Source organism: Rana temporaria, chromosome 3, assembly GCF_905171775.1.
Source record: "Rana temporaria chromosome 3, aRanTem1.1, whole genome shotgun sequence".
In the NCBI taxonomy this organism is placed as follows: Eukaryota; Metazoa; Chordata; class Amphibia; order Anura; family Ranidae; genus Rana; species Rana temporaria.
Window position 1 is genome coordinate 73,681,795 of NC_053491.1, and position 25,064 is coordinate 73,706,858.

Sequence of the window (25,064 nt, forward strand, 5' to 3'; positions counted from 1 at the left end):
GTGTTTTTACAATTTGCCACTGCGCTGCTTTAACTGGTAATTGCGCGGTCATGCAATGTTGTACCCAAACGATATTTGCGTCCTTTCCTTCCCACAAATAGAGCTTTCTTTTGATGGTATTTGATTGCCTCTGCAATTTTTTTTGGGCGATATAAACGAAAAAAAACGAAAATTTGGAAAACCTTTTTGTTATAAGAAAAATATAATAAACTCAATTGTAGTCATACATTTAGGCCAAAATGTATTCAGCCACATGTCTTTAGTAAAAAAAATGTCAATAAGCGTATATTTATTGGTTTTCGCAAAAGCTATAGCGTCTACAAACTAGGGTAAATTTTCTGGACTTTACACAGCTTTTAATTTATGACTGCCTATCTCATTTCTTGAGGTGCTAAAATGTCAGGGCAGTACAACCCCTCCCCCCCAAATGACCCCATTTTGGAAAGTATACACCCCAAGGAAATTGCTGAGTAGGGATGAGCCGAACACCTCCCCGTTCGGTTCGCACCAGAACCTTCTAACGGACCGAACGTTCACGCGAACATTTAGAACCCCATTGACGTCAATGGGACTCGAACATTCAAATTCAAAAGTGCTAATTTTAAAGCCCAATATGCAAGTTATTGTTGGAAAACGTCTTTGAGAACCCGGGTCTTGCCCCAGGGAACATGTATCAATGGAAAAAAAAAGTTTTAAAAACGGTCATTTTTTCTGGAGCAGCGATTTTAATGATGCTTAAAGTGAAAAAAAAATGAAAAATTACTTTAAATATTGTACCTGCTGGGTGTCTATGCACAAAATGAGATTACTGTAAGAAAAAAGTAATTTAAGACGGCTTGCGGCTTTAATGTAATGTCTGGTCCCTGCAATATGGATGAAAATCACTGAGAAAAATAGCATGGGTTTCTTTAGGTGCAAACTTCAGAGCACAAGTGCAGTACACACCAAGTAACATTAGGTGCAAACTACAGAGCACAAGTGCAGTACTGGTACACACCAAGTAACTTTAGGTGCAAACTTTAACTTGTTGCCATACAGTCAGTCAGCCAGTGGTGGAGTAGGACGCTCCGGACCTTCCGCTTCGAGTCTGCTCTCACCAGGGACTAGACAGATAGTCAGCTAGACTGCAGACAGGCAGGCAGGCTCCTACAATCCTTGCTGCACGAGTCAACTGCAGCTTCATAGGACCGGCTCCTTCCTTCTCTTGGGCCCCCTCGTGGGCCCCCTCCCCTCAGGTAAGTCCCTGTCTTTCAGGGCCTTTTCCACCCCCAGGAATTCGCTGAAGACCGTCCTTCTCAGGACAGCCAGTCCAGCGACCCAAATTGCAGCTCTCTACCTTCTGCAAAGCCGCATCGCACCCCACACTATCACTCACTACCATCTCGGACCCTCGTCGCTCATAAGAGCGTTTTTCCCGGCGATTCTTCGGCTCTTCCCCGCATCCGCGCCAGTCTAGGCCTTATTCGCGGCCGCCGCAATCAGGAAAGTCCGCGGCTTCCGCCGCGGCCTAGCGGCGCTCCGCATACAGGCCCAGAAACGGCCCGGAAACCTCCGGAACTGCCTAGAATCATCCCCCCCTATCCCTGGAGGATCTCTTCCTCCTCAGGATTAACAGCCCTAGCTTTTACCAACCAAGCTAACTGCCCCCAAACCTGAGGCCTGTGTTTCGGTCGGCGGCCATCTTGGTACTCCCCAGCAGCAGAGACACCTCTCATCCCCCCTTTCCTCCTTCTATCCAACAGTACTTGATCCAGGGTTTTGTCCGATCGCCGCTCAGGGATCAGGAAGGAATTTTTTCCCTGCGGCAGCACATTGGCTTAGCGCTGCCAGGGTTTTTTTGCCTTCCTCTGGACCAAGGCCAAGCGAGAGGATTCAGCGAATCTTCCTTCTATCGCAAGTCTATCCCCCCCCCCCGGTGACTGGCGACAATGGCTAATCTGCGATACTCTGCGGAGACTATTCGGGGTCTGAGACAATTCGCAACAGTATTACCAGCCGTCACCAAAAAGGCTTTAAAAATAGAGCAACTTTTGAGATTTGATCGACGATCGACCATCAAAAATTTCAACCACTTAACCCAGCTCAAGCACATATCATGTGCTTTGATTAACACAAGATCGGCAGTAAAACACCGATTAGAAATCCACGATTTCTTACTACACAACGATCTAGACTGCCTCTTTATTACAGAAAGCTGGCTTTCAGACGACTGCAACACCATTCTCGAAGAATTGGTACCAGAAAACGATCGCATTATAACGCAAAACAGAATAGGGCAAAGAGGAGGAGGCCTGGCGGTGATCCACAAGATTCATATTGCAATCACTAAGCCAGCCCTTCAAAATCCCCTTCCATTTATGGAAACCCTTACTCTTCAACTTCAAACTAACCCCCAGGAGACTGTTCACGTTCTCCTCTGCTATAGGCCACCCAGGCATAAATCGCAGCTTCTACCATCATTAACGGAGTTTATATCCACTTATACCCTTAACAGCAAACACCTTTTGCTGCTCGGGGACTTCAATCTGTGGGCCAACTCCTCACAGGATCCCATTGCGGACGCCTGTATTGATCACCTGGAAGGATTAGGGCTACAGCAACTTATATGCGGGCCAACACATGTTTCAGGTCACACACTCGACCTAATTTTCAGACAAAATCTGAAAATAAGCATTTTGGAAAATGAACCATTGCCATGGACAGACCACCATGCAATTAATTTCATAATTTCCAAAATTCCACCATCGATAAAAGCACCCAAGCTGGTGACAATACACTGGGCTAGATCTCAGAAGAAGCTCCATTCGGAACTCTTCAAATCTACCTTGGGAAAAAGAGTCAGAACAATCCATCCACATCAAACAGCCTCAGATACACTGGATGCCATAAATGCAGCCCTACTACAGTCAGCCGACTTAGTAGCACCGAAACGCAAAGCCCGCATTTGGAAAAAAAAGTCCGGCTGGTTCAACAACCAGCTGTCGCTACTGAAGCAAGAGCGCAGAAGGGCGGTGCCGCCTGGAAAAGAAGCTCTTCAGAGGATAACCTCATCATCTACAAGGCAATAACAACACGATATCATAAAGAAATCTTCAAAGCCAAGAAACATCATTTTTCTATGGCGATCAGCAGCGCCCTAAACCGCCCCCGCGAACTCTTCAAGATGGTCACCCAGACCATGAATCCAGGATGTCTTGAAATCCCCAATTCAGACACCCAAGAGTTCTGTAATGAACTATCGGATTTCTTCATCAACAAAGTTGAAAGAATCCGTGAAAGCATTCTGCAAAACAATACCCCCCTCAACCCCCCCTTCAAGCAACCACAAAACACCCACAGAAACTTTCTACAATCACCAAAGTTCACTCTGGATCCGATCTCCATCGATACCACAAAAAATACCATTGGTGCTTTACGGAACAGCACAGCACCCAATGATATCATCCCCACCAAACTGCTGAAGGAATGTGCCGACATCCTGGCACCATCCATCACACAGCTTATAAACCAGTCATTTAAGGAAGGCATAGTGCCCTCCCTGCTGAAAGAGGGCACAATCCAGCCCATCTTGAAAAAACCTAACCTGGATCCCAAGGACCCAACTCATCGCCGTCCCATAACAGGCCTAAACGTTTTCTCCAAGATAATGGAGAAAATAGTGGTACAACAGCTGCAACAGAATCTAGATACCCACAATCTGCTCGATCGATTTCAATCAGGTTTCCGCCCCGGACACGGGACAGAAACGGCCTTACTCAAAATATGGGACGATGCCCTCGAGGCCGCAGACGAAGGAGAATCCTGTCTCCTGGTTCTGCTGGACCTAAGCGCAGCCTTTGACACAGTAGACCACAAAATGTTACTGATGCGACTGGCCGAGGTAGCCAGAGTCGCAGAAGGTGATTTACCATGGTTTTCCTCCTTTCTTGAAAACCGATCACAAACAGTGAAACTGGGATCTTTCACATCAGAAAAACGCATGGTGTCATGTGGAGTCCCCAAAGGATCCCCCCCCTGTCACCAGTGCTGTTCAACATCTATCTTCGCCCTCTCTTTGATATTATCAGTAGCCAAGAACTACTCTATCACTCTTATGCAGACGATACACAACTGTATTTTCGCATCTGCAACAAAAAGGATCATCATCTCAGTTTAGAGAAATGTCTCTCTTCAATAGAAAACTGGATGACTAAGAGTTATCTTAAACTCAACAGTTCCAAAACAGAACTTCTTATATTTCACGCCAGTCGAAAGAGTCAACTGGCAACAACCTGGACACCGCCGCCCATTCTGGGCCAAATCATCACCCCTAGCTCCAAAGTCAAAAGTCTAGGAGTCATTTTCGACGCCTTCATGACAATGGACGCACAAATAGGGTCAGTAGTCAGCGGATCGCACCATCTGTTGCGCCTACTACGCAGACTTATTCCATTTATCCCCAAAGAAGACGTAGCAGTCGTGGTGGGAACAATCGTAAATTCCAGACTGGACTATGCAAATGCCCTTTACCTCGGACTCCCAAAGTACCAAATCTCTCGTCTGCAAGTCGTACAGAATACGGCCGCCAGACTGGTGACTGGGAAAAAAACATGGGAATCAATCTCACCTTCGCTGAGAACCCTTCACTGGTTGCCAGTAAAAGACAGAATTGCATTTAAAGCACTCTGCCTGACACATAAGTGCATCCATGGGAAGGCTCCGCAATATCTTTGCGACAAGATAGAACCTCACAATTCCAATCGCGTTCTGCGATCCACCGACCAAAATCTGGTCAAGGTACCAAAAACCAAATACAAGTCCAAAGGAGAAAGAAGGTTTGCTTTTCAAGGTCCTAGACTATGGAACGCTTTACCAACCAACATTCGGTTGGAGGAAAACCACCTGACTTTCAGAAGACGGATTAAAACTCTGCTCTTTTGATGTCATTGAGACACGAACAACTAGCGCCCAGAGGCGATTCAGTTCGCATGTGCCGCGCTTTATAAGTTTTTCATTCATTCATTCATTCATTCAACTACAGAGCACAAGTGCAGTAATGGTACACACAAAGTAACTTTAGGTGCAAACTACAGAGCACAAGTGCAGTACTGGTACACACAACGTAACTTTAGGTGCAAACTACAGAGCACAAGTGCAGTACTGGTACACACAAAGTATCTTTAGGTGCAAACTACAGAGCACACGTAAATGACGCACAGCCCTATTTGCGAACGGCTTACGCAAACAACGTAATCGACAGAAAATTCGACGCTGGCCCGACGTCCATGCTTAACATTGGCTGCGCCTCATATAGCAGGGGTAACTTTACGCCGGAAAAAGCCTAACCTAAACGGCGTATCTGTACTGCGATGGCCGGGCATACGTTCGTGAATAGGCGTATCTAGCTGATTTACATATTCTAGGCGTAAATCAGCGTACACGCCCCCTAGTGGCCAGCGTGAATATGCAGTTAAGATACAAGGGCGTAGGAGACTTACGCTGGTCATATCTTAGACAAATTCTGGCGTATCTGGTTCTTTGAATCAGGCGCCAAGATACGACGCCTCACACTCAAAGATACGACGGCGTATCTGGGGATACGCCGTCGTATCTCCTACCTGAATCTGGGCCACTGTCTCTCTCTCTCTCTAGGACTGATCTATTCACTAACACCGCCACAACACACTATACAAGGCAGCCCTGCAGGCAGCCTTTTATAGTGTGGGCGTGTACTAAAGCCCTGAGCCATAATTTGGCCAATTATGGCTCTCCGTTATTTGCGCGCTGTGATTGGCCAAGCATGCGTGTCATAGTGCATGCTTGGCCATTCATCAGCGCGCAATGCCGCAGTGAATTATGGGCCGTGGCGCGTCACTCGAATTTGGCGCGAACGACCCGTTTTGTTCGTATTTCGACGAACGGTCTAACAGACGATGTTTGAGTCGAACATACGTTCGAATCGAACGTGGAGTTCATCCCTATTGCTGAGAGGCATGTTGAGCCCATTGAATATTTTTTTTTGTCCCAAGTGATTGAATAATGACAAAAAAATAAATACTTTTTTTACAAAAAGTTCTCACTAAATGATATATTGCTCACACATACCATAGTTATATGTGGAATTGCACCCCAAAATACATTCTGCTACTTCTCCTGAGTACGGGGATACTACATGTGTGGGACTTTTTGGCAGTCTAGCCGTACGGGACCCTGAAAACCAAGCACCGCCTTCAAGATTTCTAAGGGCATACATTTTTGATTTCACTCCTCACTACCTATCACTACCTATCACAGTTGTGAAGGCCATAACATGCCAAGATGGCACACAACCCCCCCATTGAGCCCATTGAACATTTTTTTGCCCCAAGTGACTGAATAATGGCCAAAAAAAATACAAAAAGTTGTCACTAAATGATATATTGCTCACACATGCCATGGTTATATGTGGAATTACACCCCGAAATACATTCTACTGCTTCTCCTGAGTACGGGGATACCACATGTGTGGGACTTTTTGGGAGTCTAGCCGTGTACGGGACCCCGAAAACCAAGCACCATCTTCAAGATTTCTAAGGGCATACATTTTTTATTTCACTCCTCACTACCTATCACAGTTTTGAAGGCCACACCCTCCCCAAATGACCCCATTTTGGAAAGTAGACACCCCAAGATATTTGCTAAGAGGCATGTTGAGCCCATTGAATATTTTTTTTTTTCCCCCAAGTGATGGAATAATGACCAAAAAAATAAAAAATTACAAAAAGTTGTCAATAAATTATATATTGCTCACACATGCCATGGTTATATGTGGAATTACACCCCAAAATACATTCTGCTGCTTCTCCTGAGTATGGGGATACGACATGGGTGGGACTTTTTGGGAGTCTAGCCGTGTACGGGACCCCGAAAACCAAGCACCATCTTCAAGATTTCTAAGGGCATACATTTTTTATTTCACTCCTCACTACCTATCACAGTTTTGAAGGCCACACCCTCCCCAAATGACCCCATTTTGGAAAGTAGACACCCCAAGATATTTGCTAAGAGGCATGTTGAGCCCATTGAATATTTTTTTTTTTCCCCCAAGTGATGGAATAATGACCAAAAAAATAAAAAATTACAAAAAGTTGTCAATAAATTATATATTGCTCACACATGCCATGGTTATATGTGGAATTACACCCCAAAATACATTCTGCTGCTTCTCCTGAGTATGGGGATACGACATGGGTGGGACTTTTTGGAAGCCTAGCCCCGTACGGGACCCCGGAAACCAAGCACTGCCTTCAAGATTTCTAAGGGCATGAATTTTTGATTTCACTCCTCACTACCTATCACTACCTATCACAGTTTTGAAGGCCATAAATGCCAAGATGGCACACAACCCCCCCAAATGACCCCATTTCGGAAAGTAGACACCCCAAGCTATTTTCAAAAAAATTGAACCCCAAAATACATTTTTATGCTTCTCATGAGTACGGGGATACTACATGTGTGGGACTTTTTGAAAACCTAGCCGAGTACGGGACCCCAAAAACCAAGCACCGCCTTCAGGCTTTCTAAGAGTGTACATTTTTGATTTCACTCCTCACTGCTATCATAGTCATCATAGTATTGAAGGCCATAAAATGCCAAAATAGCACAAAACCCCCCCAAATGACCCCATTTTGGAAAGTAGCCACCCCAAGCTATTTGCTGAGAGGCATGGTGAGTATTTTACAGCTCTCGTTTGTTTTTGAAAATGAAGAAAGAAAAATATATATTTTTTTCTTTTTTCAATTTTCAAAACTTTGTGACAAAAAGCGAGATCTGCAAAATACTCACCATACCTCTCAGCAAATAGCTTGGGGTGTCTACTTTCCAAAATGGGGTAATTTGGTGGGGTTTGTGCCATCTGGGAATTCCATGGCCTCCGAAACTATGATGACTATGATAGCAGTGAGGAGTGAAATCAAAGATTTACACCCTTAGAAAGCCTGAAGGCGGTGCTTGGTTTTTGGGGTCCCATACGCGGCTAGGTTCTCAAAAAGTCTAACACATGTGGTATCCCCGTACTCAAGAGAAGCAACAGAATGTATTTTAAGGAGTAATTCCACATATGCCCATGGCATGTTTGAGCAATAAATCATTTAGTGACAACTTTGCGCAAAAAAAAAATATTATTTTTCCTGCAACTTGTGTCAAAATATAAAATATTCCATGGACTCGACATGCCTCTCAGCAAATAGCTTGGGGTGTCTAATTTCCAAAATGGGGTCATTTGGGGGGGTTTTGAACTGTCCTGGCATTTTATGTCACACATCACCCACTCTTCTAACCACTTGAAGACAAAACCATATCTGACACTTTTTTGTTTACATTAAGTTGAACCCCCAAACATTATACATTTTTTTAAGCAAAGGCCCTACAGATTAAAATGGTGGGTGTTGCATTTTTTTTCCACACAGTATTTGCGCAGCGATTTTTCAAACACATTTTGTTGGGAAAAAATACACTTTTTTTTTTAAATTTGAATGCCAACATTTTTGATGAAATAAAAAAGATGATCTTAGACCGAGTACATGGATACCAAACACGACATGCTTTAAAATTGCGCACAAACACGCAGTGGCGACAAACTACATACATTTTTAAAAGCCGTCAAAAGCCTTTACCGGTTACCACATTAGATTTACAGAGGAGGTCTACTGCTAAAATTACTGCCCTCGATCTGACCTTTGCGGTGATACCTCACATGCATGGTGCAATTTAGAGATGGCCTGGCGGTTTACCCGGCGGTCGGTTTGCGGCGAACTTTGCTCGTTCGCGGTTCGCCGAACAGGCGGACATCTGGCGATATTCGCGCCCGTCCGCAATTTTACATTGAGAAGAACTTTGACTCATGACACATCCATCAGGTGGTACAGGACAGCCAATTGAGACATTTCAGCACATGGACATACCCAATACCTTATAAATAGACCTGATCTGGTGGCCATTTTACATTCTGCTTTTTGTCAGTGGAGAGCAGGGACAGGCTGTATTGAAACAAATCGCTAGCTAAAAGGTCCACAAAAGTCCTTTTAAGGACTGGTATAGGTGTACTATTGTTTAGTGTGCAGTATATAGGGGTGTAATACACTTATAATATACTTTCTAACATAGAAAGCATATTATAGTGGATTTTTATTGTGCACTGTGCAGCATTGTGACTGGTGTATTTGGGTACTGCAGAATTTTTTTTTCTGTTTTGCTGCTTTACCTCTTGCTACACACAGTGACAAACAATACTGGAAAAAAGTTTTATAACTGGTGTGATACATTCTGCTTTTTGTCAGTGTAGGGAGAAGTTGCTGTGTGGAGCAGGGACAGACTGTAGTGACACAAATCGTTAGCTAACAGGTCCACAAAAGTCCTTTTAAGGACTGGTATAGGTGTACAATTGTTTGGTGTGCAGTATATAGGGGTGTAATACACTTATAATATACTTTCTAATATAGAAAGCATATTATAGTGGATTTGAATTGTTCAGCATTGTGACTGGTGGTGTATTTGGGTACAGCAGAATTTTATTTTCTGTTTTGCTGCGTTACCTCTGCTACACACAGTGACAAAATTTACTGAAAAAAAAAAGTTTTTATAACTGGCACGATAAACCAGTGGCCCTCCAAAATGACAGATTGAAGCAGGGTGTTATATAAAAATATACTTTCATAATAGTGTATTTGGGTACTGCAGAATTCTTGCCTCTTTCGCTGTGTTAACTCTGCTACACACAGTGACAACATTTACTTAAATTTATTTTTAAAACTGGTGCGATAAACCAGTGGCCCCCCAAAAAGACAGATTGAAGTGGGGTGTTATATAAAAATATACTTTCATAATAGTGTATTTGGGTACTGCAGAATTTTTTTTCTGTTTTGCTGCTTTACCTCTTGCTACACACAGAGACAAAAGTTACTGAAAAAAAAAGTTTTATAACTGGTGCGATAAACCAGTGGCCCCCCAAAACGACAGATTGAAGCGGGGTGTGATATACCTTCTTCCACATATACTGCGCTTCTCTAGAGACTTTTGTTACAGGGTCATTTAAAAAATGACAGGCAGAGGAAGAGGCAGGCCCTTCTGCAGGGGTGGTAGGGGTAGGGCAAGAGCACCAGGCCGGAGCCAAAGTGGGAAATGGCACAAGGTGCGTTCAATTATGTCAAAGGACGCACCAGACTTGGTTGAGTGGCTCACCACCACCACCACCACCACAGATCCTTTGCTTGAGTCACAGGAATTATTTTCCAATCCATCAGAAGGCATTTGCGATAAGCAGCCATTCTTGGCATTGGATCAGGAAGAAGAGGTAGCAGCAGTCTGACGACAGTACCCAGATCAGCCCAAGGAGGTTGATTCCCGCTGTTGCTGCCTACTCCAAGATCTCTAATGTTAGTGGTGGGGAAGGTGACGTCGATGATGACGTGTCTACAGACGTCACGTGGGTGCCCACAAGAGAGGAAGAGGAGGGGAGTTCATAGGGAGAGATGGACCAGCAGATAGGGAGGAGAAGCAGGCCGAACGTACATTGCACAGGAGGGACAAACCAGACTGAGCGAGCCATCAACCATGTACGGTCACATCTGGCGCTCCCAGTGTGGGCTTTTTTTAACGTGTCCGCTGCTGACAATAGTGTTGCCATCTGCAGCCTTTGCAGTCAACGCATAAGTCACGGTAAGCCCAACACTCACAACCTAGGGACGACCGCCTTAAGAAGGCACCTGGCCTCCCATCACCGAGCCCAGTGGGAGCAACGCCGTCCAGCCTCTTCTCCTTCTCCTCTATACTCCACCTTCCATCATGCCGTCCTCACGTTTTTCTGCAAAAAGGCAGGCTTCCGTGGCCCAAATCTTTGATCGTAAAAAAAATGATGATGTCGGATAACCCTCTTGCCCAACGGTTGACCGCTGGCTTGTTGGAACTGATAGCCCGCCAACTACTGCCATATAAACTGGTGGACTCGGAGGCCTTTCGAAAACTTGTGGCCATTGGAACACCACAATGGAAGGTCCCAGGAAGGAAATATTTCTCACAGAAGGGCATTCCAGAGCTATATGGCCATGTTCAGCGGCAAGTGAATGTATCTCTGGCACAGTGTCGGTGCCAAGATACATCTGACCACAGACACATGGTCTAGCAAACACGGGCAGACAAGGTATATAACTTTTACTGCCCACTGGGTGAACCTTCTGACGGCCGTCAAGCATGTAACCTGTGGCACCCATGTAGATTTGGTTTTACCGCCACGGATTGCATGCATGCCTGCCTCTTCTTCTCCTCCTCCTCCTACTCCATCCTCCCTCTCCTCCTCAGCTGACTCCTCCTTTTCCGATGCTATCGTCTCTTCCGCTGCGCCGCCCAAGATCCCCAGAACCTATTCGACATGGCAGGTGAGACGTTGCCATGCTGTGCTGCGTCTGTTGTGCCTGGAACAGGGCAAAATTACACACGTCCTGAACTTGATCGTGCAGCGATTCGTTGCCAAATATGTACCACCAGCCACAGAATACAAAGTTGTTTGCTGTCAGGTGAACGCCTGTGGGCTAGTTTTTGGGGCCTGTAATGGGCGGCACTTACTTTTGTATCCGGTGAATGCCTAATGTACCACCAGCCACAAAATACAAAGTTGTTTGCTGTCAGGTGAACGCCTGTGGGCTAATTTTTGGGGCCTGAACTGGCCAACATTTACTTCTGTATCTGGTGAATAGCTTAATGTACCTCCAGCCACAGAATACAAAGTTGTTTGCTGTCAGGTGAATGCCTGTCGGCTAATTTTTGGGGCCTGTAATGCCCGACACTTACTTCTGTATCCGGTTTTTCGCTTAATACTTCTGGTAATACTTCTGGTAGGTCAGTGTCCATGTTGTGGGACTATTTGTGCACAGCTAGTAAGTATTTTGTGGCTGCAAATATGACCTGCAGGTTTTTAATGTTCGCCTGCCATTAAAGTCAATGGGCCCCGCCGTGAACTTACAATTCGTGATAATTTAAAAAAGTTTGTGGTTAGCGTTCGCGAACCGCCCCGTCAGATGTTCGTCCATCACTAGTGCAATTGCTGTTTACATATGATGCCAGATCGACGCTTGCGTTCGCCTTTGCGCAAGAGCAGGGGGGTGTAATAGAATGTATAAATAACTGACTTTATTTTTAAGTAGAAATTAACTTTTCTATATGTGTTTTGACATACTTACATTAGCTAACAGTTTTCATAGAGTCACACCCTGCTTCTGCTAAGTCATTGTGGTTAAATTCATGGGACAGCCTGATTGTATAAGCAAAGTCATCTTTTAGCCATTGTTAAAACAAAATTCAGCTGGTTTAAATCTTGATAAGAAAATACTGAGTTTGTATGAAATCTACAGACATATGCAATAATATGCAGCCCATCCTATTTTTCTTCTGTATATAAGTCCCTCTGAGAGAATACACTTTAGAGATCTAATGAACACTCAAATGCTTTCTTGTGTGTCATTTTGATTTCTCACGGAATTCCGTGGGTTACTGAAATGTATCCTGCATTTACCTGAAGTACACCTGTGTGGCGGTATTAACTGCTTCAGGGGGGACAAAGTGTTTTTTTTTTGTTTTGTTTTTTATTTTATTTTTATTTTTTTTATTTTGATTGTAAACTGTTCCTTCCATTTTTTTTTTTACCATTTTTATTGTTATCTCAGGGAATGTGAATATCCCCTATGATAGCAACAGTTAGTGTCAGGTACTCTTTTTTTGAAAGAATTGGGGTATATTAGACCCTAGATCTTTCCTCTGCCCTCAAAGCATCTGACCACACCAAGATCGGTGTGATAAAATGCTTTCCCAATTTCCCAATGGCGCTGTAAAAGCAGTCTAGAGGCTAATTAGCTTAGATTGCTTTTAAATGAAAGCCGACCACTGGCTGAAAAGAATGATACCAAGATGATACCTAAACCCGCAGGCATCATTCTGGTATAACCATTCATAATCCAGCAACATACCAGTACATTGATGGTTCTTGTTGGACATGTATTGTAATCTTTTTTTTCATGCAGCCTGTTGGCTGAAAGAAAAAAAGAGATTGATCGGTGGGTATTCCCACCATTAGAATACCTCCCTTCATCCACCCACTTCTAATGATGGCATACATGCACCATTTATATATGCCGAAGCATGGGGGCATCCTCCCGCAAAAAAGTTATGCCGCGTACACATGGTCTGACTTTTCCACGGGCAAGCCTCCGTTGTAATTTTGACCGTATGTACGCGGCATAAAAAGTTATGCCGCGTACACACGGTCAGACTTTTCCACGGGCAAGCCTCCATCGGAATGTCGACCGTATGTACGTTGCATTAGGAGCAAAATCGCTCCTCTGCCCCTAATGCCCCCATGCTTCGGCATATATGCTCTTCTTTTAACTGTGGTGGTGAAATCACCTCCTACAGCTTTGGAGTCGCGGCTTTATATCGTGGGAGCAAACGCTGTTGCTGTCAAGCTAAATAAATCCGCGCTGCAACGGAATGGCGTACCTGCTAAGAAAATGATGGTTAACATTAAAACAAAGTAACATTACAGTATAACAGTAAGATCATACCATACCTGCAAAGCAAATACCAAAAAAAACATAGTAAAAAATAAAACATTTTTTAAAGCAACCTTTGCCTAAAATACATATATGCCGAAGCATGGGGGCATCCTCCAGCAAAAAAAGGTATGCCGCGTACACACGGTCGGACTTTTCCATGGGCAAGCCTCCGTCAGAATTTCGACCATATGTACGCGGCATAAAAAGTAAAAAAAAAACGCCTCTGGGGGTGACTGGGGGGTGATCTGTGTGCCTATGTGTACCTACGTGTCAGTGTGGTGTTGGTGCACTTACTTGGATGTCTTCTCTCCACGAGCTCCGGTCAAAAAGACCGCCTCATGAAGCGTGACATCACTTCCTCCTGCCAGTGTTTACATTACACAGGCAGAGGAAGCAGATGATTCGCTGGGAGCGATCGCGAGGGGGTGGCCAGAAACCAATGGCCGCCCCCTCATCCTGGATCACTCCCACAGCTGATCGGACTGCCGCTGACAACAGGGGGTCCGGACCCCCGACACGCGGGAAGGCAGGGACGTATATATACATCCATGTGCCCACCCGTGCCATTCTGTCGACGTATATCGTCGTGCAGCGGTCCTTAAGTGGTTAAATGGCGTGGGGTTCCCCTTAATAACCATACCAGACCTAAAGGGCCTGATATGGACTTTGGGGGGGACCCCCACACTTTTTTTTTGGTTCGGGGTTCCCCTTAATATTCATACCAGACCCAAAGGGCCTGGCAATGGACTGGGGGGGGGGCGCTGCCGTTCTTTTTAATGACATTGATCTTTATTGCCGGGACCCGACAATTCATAAATAGCCGCGAGTAGTTTTAAATGACTTTTTTTCCTTTAGAAATTACATTTTGTGCAGGGACAGTTCTAAACACGGGAACATGCGCTAATTTACAGGTATACTATACACACACCCCAGGTACGAAATTTAAAGGAATATTTCACTTTTATTGTTTCACTTTACGCATTATTAAAATCACTGCTCCCAACAAAAACAGCAGTTTTTAAAACTTTTTTTGCATCCTGCGGCAGGACCCGGGTCCCCAAACACTTTTTATGACAATAACTTGCATATTAACCTTTAAAATTAGCACTTTTGATTTTTCATGTTCGTGTCCCATAGACTTTTAACGGTGTTCTCATGTTCGAACAAATTTTTTGCCTGTTCGCATGTTCTGGTGCAAACCGAACCGGGGGGTGTTCGGCTCATCCCTACTGAGCACAAAGTAGAAGGCATTCTATCACATTTCTAGGTGTCACTCTGGACATGCAAGCTAGCCTGCCTCCTGAAAAACTAGCCTGTATCAGAACAGTTATCCACAACTTCACCCTCTCACAAGGGTGCACCAGGAGGCAGTTGCAATCCTTACTAGGGTTGCTGAACTTTACAATGAGGAGGAGGAGCCTGGAGCAGAGCCAACGACTACTCCTGTTCCACCCTGGTCGTTGCTGATGATGGACTAAAGTCGCACCTCGCCAACGCAACCCAGCTCATCAACTACTCCTTGGCACACAACACACTGAAGGCTTATCGCAAGTCTTTGGCCTCTTGCCCCGGGGCAGCGATAGGTGACATCATACATGTCCTAGCCTTCATATCATATTGCCACACGCAGCTGGCCTTTTCTCACAATACCATCAGGCTATACCTAGACGCCGTACAGCACACTTTCTGTCCTTACATGGCCCCAGTAAACCATCAGTATTCACGTAGTAGCTAGTGGCAAACGCCTATATGTCTAAAATCCTTACTCATTCTCCGTTTGGGGCTTTGCCCAGCCTAGTCATCCAAGTGGCCATCTACTTGGCCTTTCATGTTTTTTTTTCAGCCTAGTGAATTTATCATTAATAGCATCGGCAGTCAGACACTTCTCCGATACCAACTGACTTGCTTTCGTTACACTCTTCATCTTACAGTCTCTAAAACCCAACAAACCGACCCCAGAGTTGACATCAACCTGTTTCAGACTAACAACGCTTGGTGCCAAGTCACGGTGCTCGACTGGATACTGTCCCATCTACCCAGCCAATCAGCTGATAGTCTGTTGCTACCCTTTCTGACCAGCCCCCTAATTGGCAGCCAGTTTTTTAGACAAGAGCCTCCTAGGCAACTTGGACTTTAACCCCAGTCAGTTCTCTGGACATTCCTTCCTGATTGGAGCAGATTTAGCTGCATCCCAGCATGGAGTACCAGACCACATGATCAAGAAATTAGACAGATGGAAGTCCACTTGCTTTTCCAAATATATCCCAAATCCTGAGTTGGAAATGGCACAGGCCTTTACCAAGCTAGCTCAATAAACCACAATAATTAATAAAGAGTTATTCCCCTATCTGTGTCTTTTGCCCCATTTTATTGGCATACCGACCAGACCACCAAGGCACACTTCAGGTCTATTTATGTTGTAAGTCTTGTCGCGTGTTTATGTGATCCATATCTGTCTCGGTCATAGGGCCACGGCTATATATATATATATATATATATATATATATATATATATCTCACAAAAGTGAGTACACCCCTCACATATTTGTAAATATTTTATTAAATCTTTTCCTATAACAACACGGAAGTGTTTTTGCTACAATGTAAAGTAGTAAGTGTACAGCTTGTATAACCATGTAAATTTGCTGTCCCCTAAAAATAACTCAATGCAGCCATTAATATCTAAACCGCTGGCAACAAAAGTGAGTACACCCCTAGGTGAAAATGAGCCCAAGTAGCCATTTTCCCTCCCCGGTGTCATGTGATTTGTTAATGTTACAAGGTCTCAGGTGTGAATGGGGAGCAGGTGTGTTAAAGTTGGTGTAAATTTGGTGTTATCGGTCTAACTCTCTCAAACTTAACACTGGAATTTCAACACCTCATGGCAGAGAACTCTCTGAGGATCTGAAAAATAGAATTGTTGCTCTACATTATGGAATTTTATGCAAATGCAGGAAGAGCAGACTCTATTTACCTAGAACCTTAGTGAACCTAAACCTGAACGGCAACACTGCTGGACACCACAGTGATGTAGTGGTTACTGGTTAGCACTTTCACCTATCAGTAAAAAGGGTCACTGGTTCGAATCCTGACACCATTTGTTTCAGTTTGCATGTTCTCCCTGTGCCTGTGTTGGTTTTCTCCCACCCTCTAAAGACATGCTGGTAGGTTAATCGGATCCTGTCTAAATTGGCCCCGCTTATATGTGTGTTAGCGCGACCTTCGGCTGTAAGCTCCTTGAGGGTAGGGACTGATGTGCATGTACCTGAAATTAAGTATATTAAAAAAAAAAAATGCAAATCAGTACTGATAATCACAATGCTGTCTGCACTAAGCTGAAAAAAACTCTTTTCAGTATAAGCTTACATTTTTAAAGCTGACCTCATACTAAAAAGGCTAGAGCTACAGTATGCTACAATTGCACTGTTTTATTTGTGAGGCTATCTGCAAAGACTGGTGGGCATATAGCATTGTATATTAAGGACACCTTAAACAGCAAGTTTAGGTTTGATTAAAAAGACACCAAACCCTATTCCCTACCCCCAACCTACCCTAAGCTAAATCCTCCCCCCACTCTGGTGCCTACTTGCTTTTCTCTAATCAAAGTGGCCTCCCAACCCCCATTTGGAAATTTTCTGAGCTCTTGCCAGAAACTTCCCATTGACCATGGGCTGTACCCGCATTTTTGGTGTAAGCCCCTATTCATATCTAAGGGAGGTTATTGTGTTAATCAGTGGCACCCAGAAGATTTGTGAATATGGGAGTAAACACCATGGAAGGCTTTAGCTGTAGGAGACAGGTAACTAGGCATCTGAGTGGAGGGGTTCGGCTTACAGTAGGTTAAAAAGTGTGGCTGAGGACTTTTCATCTAAGCCTAAACTGACCCTTTAACCACTTTAATACCGGGTACTGGCCGACCCCGCCCAGGCCAATTGTCAGCTTTCAGCAACACTATACACAAACAACATTTTTGTAATTTTGTTCACACAAATAGAGCTTTCTTTTGGTGGTATTTAACCTCCCTGGCGCTATGATTCTTTCAGAAAAAAAGGTGCTGAAAGCGGTACTATTATTTGCAAGGAAATTTGGTGATTTGTACTGTAGGCCTGTAATTCTTAGGAATAACTCACTTAAATCTGACCAAACAAGACTCTAGTAGGCATCCTGGGTATGAAATTTTTTTAAAAACAAAATTATAAATTATAATATAATAAATAATTATAAATAATTATAATAAATAATGATATAATTATAATAAAAATTATTCAATAATGTAATCAACTCAAAATCACTGAAATTTGCTCAGTTGCAGAATTGTTGCTGTCATTACTTTTTTTTGTGACGAATTTCCCAACAAATCGCTATCGCACAATTCTGCAAGTGATTATAATTTATTAACGCTGTTTTCTAGCTGCTCTAAAACCATTTTTGACATAAAGGGACACTTTTGGTTGCTATGGACAATCTACAGTTTGCAGGCAATCTACAGTTTTTATTATATAAAAGTACATGTAGGACACTGGGCAGACCACTAGAGACAAGGGGGTGTGTATTTTTTTACATACAGTACTGTAATCTATAAGATTACAGTATACTGTATGTATTGTTTTTGTTTACCTTTTTGAATTCGGCGCCGTTCTCTGCTCTCGTGCGTCGTAACGTCACAGGAGATCGGCGGCACAGGAGGACACTGTGTGAATCGAGCGAGGTCCCGCTCGCTCACACAGCGCGGTGGCATCGCTGGATCCAGGGACAAGGTAAGTAAACCAAGCCTGTGGATTCAGCAAGGCGAGCCCGAGTCTGACTCGGGGTTACCGATCGTAGCCAAAAAATCTCACCCCGAGTCAGACTCGGGGACACGGCCAGGGGGGTTAATCCCCATTGGGTTTTTTATTTTTTGCTAAATAAATATAAAAAGACTGCATTTTTAGGAAGAAAAAAACGTGTTTTCTTTGTTTCTGTTATAACATTTTCCAAATAAATAGTCTTTCTTCATAAATTTAGCCCAAAATGTATTCTGCTACATTTATTTGGTGTAAATAACCCAAATCAGTGTATATTATTTAGTATATAGGAAAGTTATAGAGTCCACAAACTATGGCATATATCTGAAAATCAATCAATCCTGATGTACTGATCTCATTTCTTGAGGCCCTAAAATGCCAGGACAGTAGAAAAACCCCCCGAATGACCCTTTTTTGGAAAGTAGACAGTTCAAAGTATTTAGTAAAAAGCATGGTGGATTTTTTGAAGTTGTAATTTTTTGTCAAAATATTTTGAAAAATTAAGAAAAAAAAAATGAATTTTACAATATGTATGTATATATACAGTTTTTACATACTCTTACCAGTGCAGCATCATCATATAACGGATTTGGCTGATGTGTGTTATTAGGGACACAGACTGGTGACAGATACGAAAAAAGAAAATATATATATTTTTTTATTATTATTACATTTTTTTTCTTTTTTCTTTTTTTAAAGCACTGTGACTAGAGCAATATAATGTTACCATAGTAACATTGTACTGCTCTTGGGAAGTGATCAGGTTTTTTTTCTCTTTTGTTGCACATTATGTTTGTAATTTTACTGAATGAAACTGATTCATTCAGTCTTTTTTTGTTGTAAATAGCTGTTATTGGTCAATGCTAATCACATGGTACATACGGGCTGTGACTGTCCCTGTCTGTGCAATGTGATCAAATTGACCAATCACAGCTAGCAACACATTTGTACACATTGGATGGCTTGAAAAGGAAGCAATCCCTTATGTACAACTGTCATGTGACCTGCTGCGTTTCCGGAACTCGGATCGGTCATCGGCTGTGTCTTGTGGACAGTGACAGATCACAACGCTGCAGCCCGATCGGTGCATCCATACTGGACATCATATGACATCCAGTCAGGATGGGAAAGCCACTGCCCAGTTTTAAAACCACCATAATTCTTGTTTAAAGAAACATACTTATGATTAAAGATCCACCTAGAATTTTGACTTAGCTTGAATAATGAATATGGGTTTGCAACAATCTAAAATATTTAGTGTCTGCAAACCATAGTCCTGGTGACTAAAAAGTTTTTTTTCCATTGATCTTTTTTACAGTGTATCTAAGTTCTCCTGCAATATGGTCACTGAGATTTTCCTCAACTTTTTAGCAAAGATTCTGAAAGTCTAACAAATGGAACATTTCTTGTCACTAGACTATTTCTACCACACCCAAAAACCACAAGAACTTTTCTCAGAATGTACCAGTCTATTTCTTAAATGCCAATGGCTTTAGGCATTCTATCAGAGTTAGTATCAAGTCGGTATTACCCTTGGCTCTCACTAAGTAACCAGGCTCAGGAATGGTTAGAATAGTGGTTCTCAGTTCCAGTCATTGGGAGTCAAATGCATGTTTTCCAGGATTCATAACAGATTTGCAGTTGAAATAATCTATGCTATAACATGAAATAATAATTTTGTATTCTTTTAGACTGTTGCTGATAAAAAAAGCTGTATTACCATCTGGAAGACATTCACATATGGCTGCCTACTGAAATGGAGAACACCGCTTTAGGGCTTTCTCTTTTACTCGTTAAAAGGGGTTCCTCACACATTATCATCTCCTATTGGGATTTCCTCACTGCTTGATCTAAGGGGTACTGACCTAAATGGTACAGTATACATGTATGTGTTTACCTTTGCTTCATGATGACACAAATGTATGCAATATTTAGGCTTTGGCAGACTACGCCAGCCTATTGACTTTCAATTGCTTCTCCCTGCAGTCTTCTCACCACATGGTGAGCATTGGAAAGCTGGGGGGAGCACCTTCTGAAGTAACATTGACTTCGGACTTGAATACACTTTCAGTAAATACGTGAGCATTGTAAGAAACCACACACAGAGACCAATCAGTTAACTGAACTTTTAATGAAAAAAAAATAGAAAATATTAATATCCTTTACATTTTAACAGCTGTACATACATGAGTTATGATCAAGCAAAAACATGCAGGTTGATTTTGCAATATTTTGTGGCATTCATTATTTATTATAAAACGGTCAAAGTCTCATTGTGGCTTGCATATAAGTTAGTTTTTCCCCAGCCCTATACATTAAAACATCTGCAAAACTACCCTTTATAAATATCAATATCTCTGGGCATTGTAGGCAAGTGAATTCATAAAACAGTTACCAATTTCCAGTTAACAAGAGGTTTGGTTAAAAATGAAGAAATACAATTGTCTGTCATCTGTAAAGCCCATATATGATTGTTTTTATGATTCCTAACTATTAATTATTTGTGTACCATAAGACTACCTGACTAGATCATACTATCACCATCATATAGCTACACTAACCTATCATGGTGAATTCATATTTTCTTGTTGTTAGGGCTTAAGCTGACATTCTTTGAGTATGTCATTGTAAGTGACCTATATCCCCATGAGCATTTTAGAGTTTGAAACATGCAATTGATTTATCATATTTCATGGCTATCACACCTTGGTAGACATCAGGTACATTTAAAAACTGTGGACCACCATAAACACCTTATACTCAAATCCAATATACTATGAGTATTACTGGTTAAGATGGGGCTGTATTTTACCAATCCTCATATCTGGATTTTGTTTTAAGAGAGAGAATAACATTTTTGTTGCATGGCACCTACATTGCATGCATCTAAGATTAGAGGAAGGCTGAATATATAGTTATGTAAAGCAAAGACATAGAATAAAATACATATATATTTATATACACACACATGCATTACATATTGAAAGTTGTAGCAGAGAGATTAGGAACAGGAAGACACTTAACTCTGCCCTCATTACAATTAAAAGGAAAATATATACAAAGCTAAAATCCCAAAATATAAACTTATAAAACAAAGTCAAAAGAAAAAGCCTTTATGTGTAGGCGTACAGTAACTTTAAATCTCAATGATTTTTTTTAGTTTTAAGGTCTCCTACAGTGCTCTATAATGGATCCTCTTAAAAGCAGAACTCTTCCAGATTTTATTAGCCATTTTTCAAGTAAACATTTAAAATGTCCAAAAAATGAAACATCTGCTTGATTTATCTAGTGTCCATTTTATTGAGCAATAAAGCCAGTAATGGAAGCTTTAATATATCATTTAGAATGTTAAGGCTGAACATAGAGCCTTCAGAGTAATCAAGAACAGGAACTACTAGAGAAAACCCCTGCCCTCCCACCCCCTCTTTCATTTTAAGACCATAATTTGTAATAAGAATCTTACAATTAAAATCCAGTTTAAAAAACATTGGCTAGATCACAGGAAAGTTCAGGGATTTTATAAATAGGGTAAGTTATCTGGCTTTGAATCCCGCCGTTATTATATTTGTATACACATAAGAGTAAACTTGGCCAAAAGTGGCAAAATCTGGAAGACTGCAAAATGACCAATGATCAACATGCTAGCAGTGAAAATATCAAACATATTAGACATGTCAAAGAGCTAAAAGACCTATCTACAAACAGTCACACAAAAAAAAAAACTTATTTTTTTCTTTGCATTACCAATCTAACAACCTCAGTACAAAGTTCATCTATTGTAGATGGAAGTAATTTGGCTCCCTTATATATTAGAATAAGTATATAGAAGACCTAAGGCTGGCTAATACATATTGTCCAGATTTTAACTGGTAGATACAGAAACAGCATAAAGAGGTCATTGTATATTACATACTGTTTCTGAGAAGTGGTCTGAATAAACTTAACAGAAGCTGTCAGACATTCTATAAAAATAGCTTGTCCCTACATCTTAACCTTCAGTCCAGTTAGCATCAGTGTAGTGTTACAGAATACCAAAATTTTAGTTCATTTTAGCGAGCAATGGTCATCTTTATCATAGTATGCTGGCTTTCATAAACTTTTTAGGAATTCTTCTGTGGGATCTTTATGGTCACTGTCTTTGATTCTGTGTATTCCCGCAATCCATATTCCCCCCTGAAATAGAGAAAAACAAAATAAGAAATTATGGATTTAAGATTCAGTTAAATGTCTAAGTAAAACAATCCAAAAAGATAGCTCAATATAAATTGTTTTATTAAAGACGGAGACATTTGAATTGCTTTACAATGGCTTAAAATCAGTACATGCCAGAATGTTTCCACTATGATGGTGCAGTTATAACAAAATATGTTAATCCAAACAATAACACACCTGCCAAACAATATGGCTCTAAAGGAAGTGGTTCCCAATGACCCTAAAACACAGTATCTCTGAAAATAACATATATCTTATTAAACAGTTATAATACTAAACCAGAGGGAATACTACATTTAGGATTCGGCCACACTGAACCTGATTTTCTAAAGCATGTTAACTTTCATCGTGAATTTTTATCTATCCTATGGTTACCATCTGCCCTTGTTTGCCAGGGACAGTCTTTGTATTGAGGGGTCTGTCCTCCAAATTTAAATCCCTGGCAAGATCCCCAGCAGTATAATCCAACAGTCTGACCTGTACTGTACAGATGCCACGACTTTCCCATATATAACTGCAGGCCTAATTGCACATGTACAGAAATTGTAGTTTGGTGGATCAGCCTGCCTCTTGAGTATTGTCTTCCTTGCACAATTGGCTACAAAGTTCAGTAGTACCATAATGAAGTGGCCATGGGGTCTGCTCATTATGGGTCAGACTGCACATCCTGAGTGATTGGTAAATGATTATATTATTATTATTACAGCACAGATCTGGTTATTTACCCAGCTCCCAAAATAGAGGAAACATTTTTGCTGCATAGACAACATCTTGGATTTGTCAGTAGCAACCAGTCAATTTACAGATTTACTGTTTTCTTACATTAGAAAAGTAAAGACCAGCAAATGGTTACTGAGTAACTGTATGCTCAACTTTTTTGCTATGATGGGGACATTCATTGTTAATAATGTGTAAAGATGCAATGCACTTTTTTCTAGCTTTACTTACTCCTGACCCACAACTCTCTGCGTCACTAATGCTAGGTTCACACTTGTGTGTGTGCTTGCCGGTTGCGTGAAAATTGCACCTGATCCCGCACCCGCAACCATCTGCAGTCAAACCGAGCTGTACTGCCATTCATTCCTCATGGCACCCCCACACATCTCAAAGCACAATGCATGTATGGGTGCAGGAAATTGCATGGTGCAAAAGCACTCCACGCATCTGAATGCGCAGAGCATTGCCAGATTCAGGAAATCCCATGATGCAAAAGCACCAATGTGATTTCCTTCCGACTGTCATTTAAAAAAGGTGCTTGTGTTAATATTGAGACAGGTAAGGAGCTTGATAAAAGTTCAAACAACCATGTCTTAATGCAAAATTGAAGAGAAGAAGCTGGGACAGCCGCACTCCAAAAACGTTCCCTTTTATTAAAACTGGTATAAAAAGGAACGTTTTTGGAGTGCGGCTGTCCCAGCTTCTTCTCTTCAATTTTGCATTAATTGCATTTCCGGCACCCACGGTTTGGATCCATTGAGTAAAAGTTCCTTGGTTCATCTGAGCGGTTACTTTTCTTCTCAACCATGTCTTAATGTAAATATAAAGCAAAAAAATTACTGTGGGTCTACTGTGCCCAATTTTTGGCAGTAGGTTCCCTTCTGTTATTATTGGTCTAAAATGACTTCAATTACAAGAGAATACCTTATTTAATATTTTGGTTGATAGTAGAAATATAGTCATTTAATAATTGACTACCAGGGGATAGTTGGCATACAATGAGGTTGATTGGAGAGTACAAAATCTGGTGCAGCTCTGCATAGAAACCAATCAGCTTCCAGCTTTTTTTTTTTGTTAAAGTTTAACCAAACAAGCTGATTGGCTACCATGCACAGCTGTTCCAGTTTTAGTAAATCAACCCCAGTGTGTGATATTGAGACCTTATATTGAAAATTTGGGTGTAGATGGTATAAACATATCATAACTTCCCAAACTCCTGGGCTAAGCACTGCCCAACTGCCCAACTGCCATTCCTCTGTCCAGTGAGAACAACTCAGTGGCCTTCATGGCTATTTTTATCAGACAGGGTGCTGACAGGTCAAAGAAGAGTAGCCCTGAAGTCAGAGAAAACATGTCTCTAATAAAACAAAAAAACATAATCAGAAAATACACAAAAGCGTGTTTTCTCGCTAGTAAAGTTAAAAGCATATGCCTTGAGGTGACTGAGTTTAGGCTGGAATAAATTGTGTGATTAAGTTGAGATTGAAGGTTTGATTCCCAGACACATTTACATTATTGCAGTTCTTGGGTATAGACTCAGTAAATAAATCTAGCTTGTTTGTCCCAGAGTAAATGTGGCAAATGATTTGGGGAATTAATTCTTTCACTGCAACCTTTGCGAGAGAAGCTCTTTACATTTATTTTTCTAAATAACTTACATATGTTACAGTGGTAATGTCAAGCTTGACATATAAAAGGTTGAAATTAGCTCCAGAATACATGCAAAAACAATTTCTTGCTAAAATGGCAAAGTACAGTTATTCATATATAAAACGTTATAACTTTTTAAGGT

At 41.8% G+C, this 25,064-nt stretch overlaps 1 protein-coding gene across 1 annotated transcript in view; it reads right to left on the reverse strand.

Moving 5' to 3' along the window:
* Positions 1-20,968: 20,968 nt before the first annotated feature.
* ALDH1A2 (aldehyde dehydrogenase 1 family member A2) overlaps positions 20,969-25,064 on the reverse strand; it is a 55,475-nt gene continuing 51,379 nt past the window's right edge. Inside the window, exon 13 of the mRNA XM_040342757.1 lies at positions 20,969-22,516. Coding sequence (XP_040198691.1) covers positions 22,444-22,516 — 73 coding nt within the window. The 3' untranslated portion in view covers positions 20,969-22,443. The remainder of the gene's footprint in view (positions 22,517-25,064) is intronic.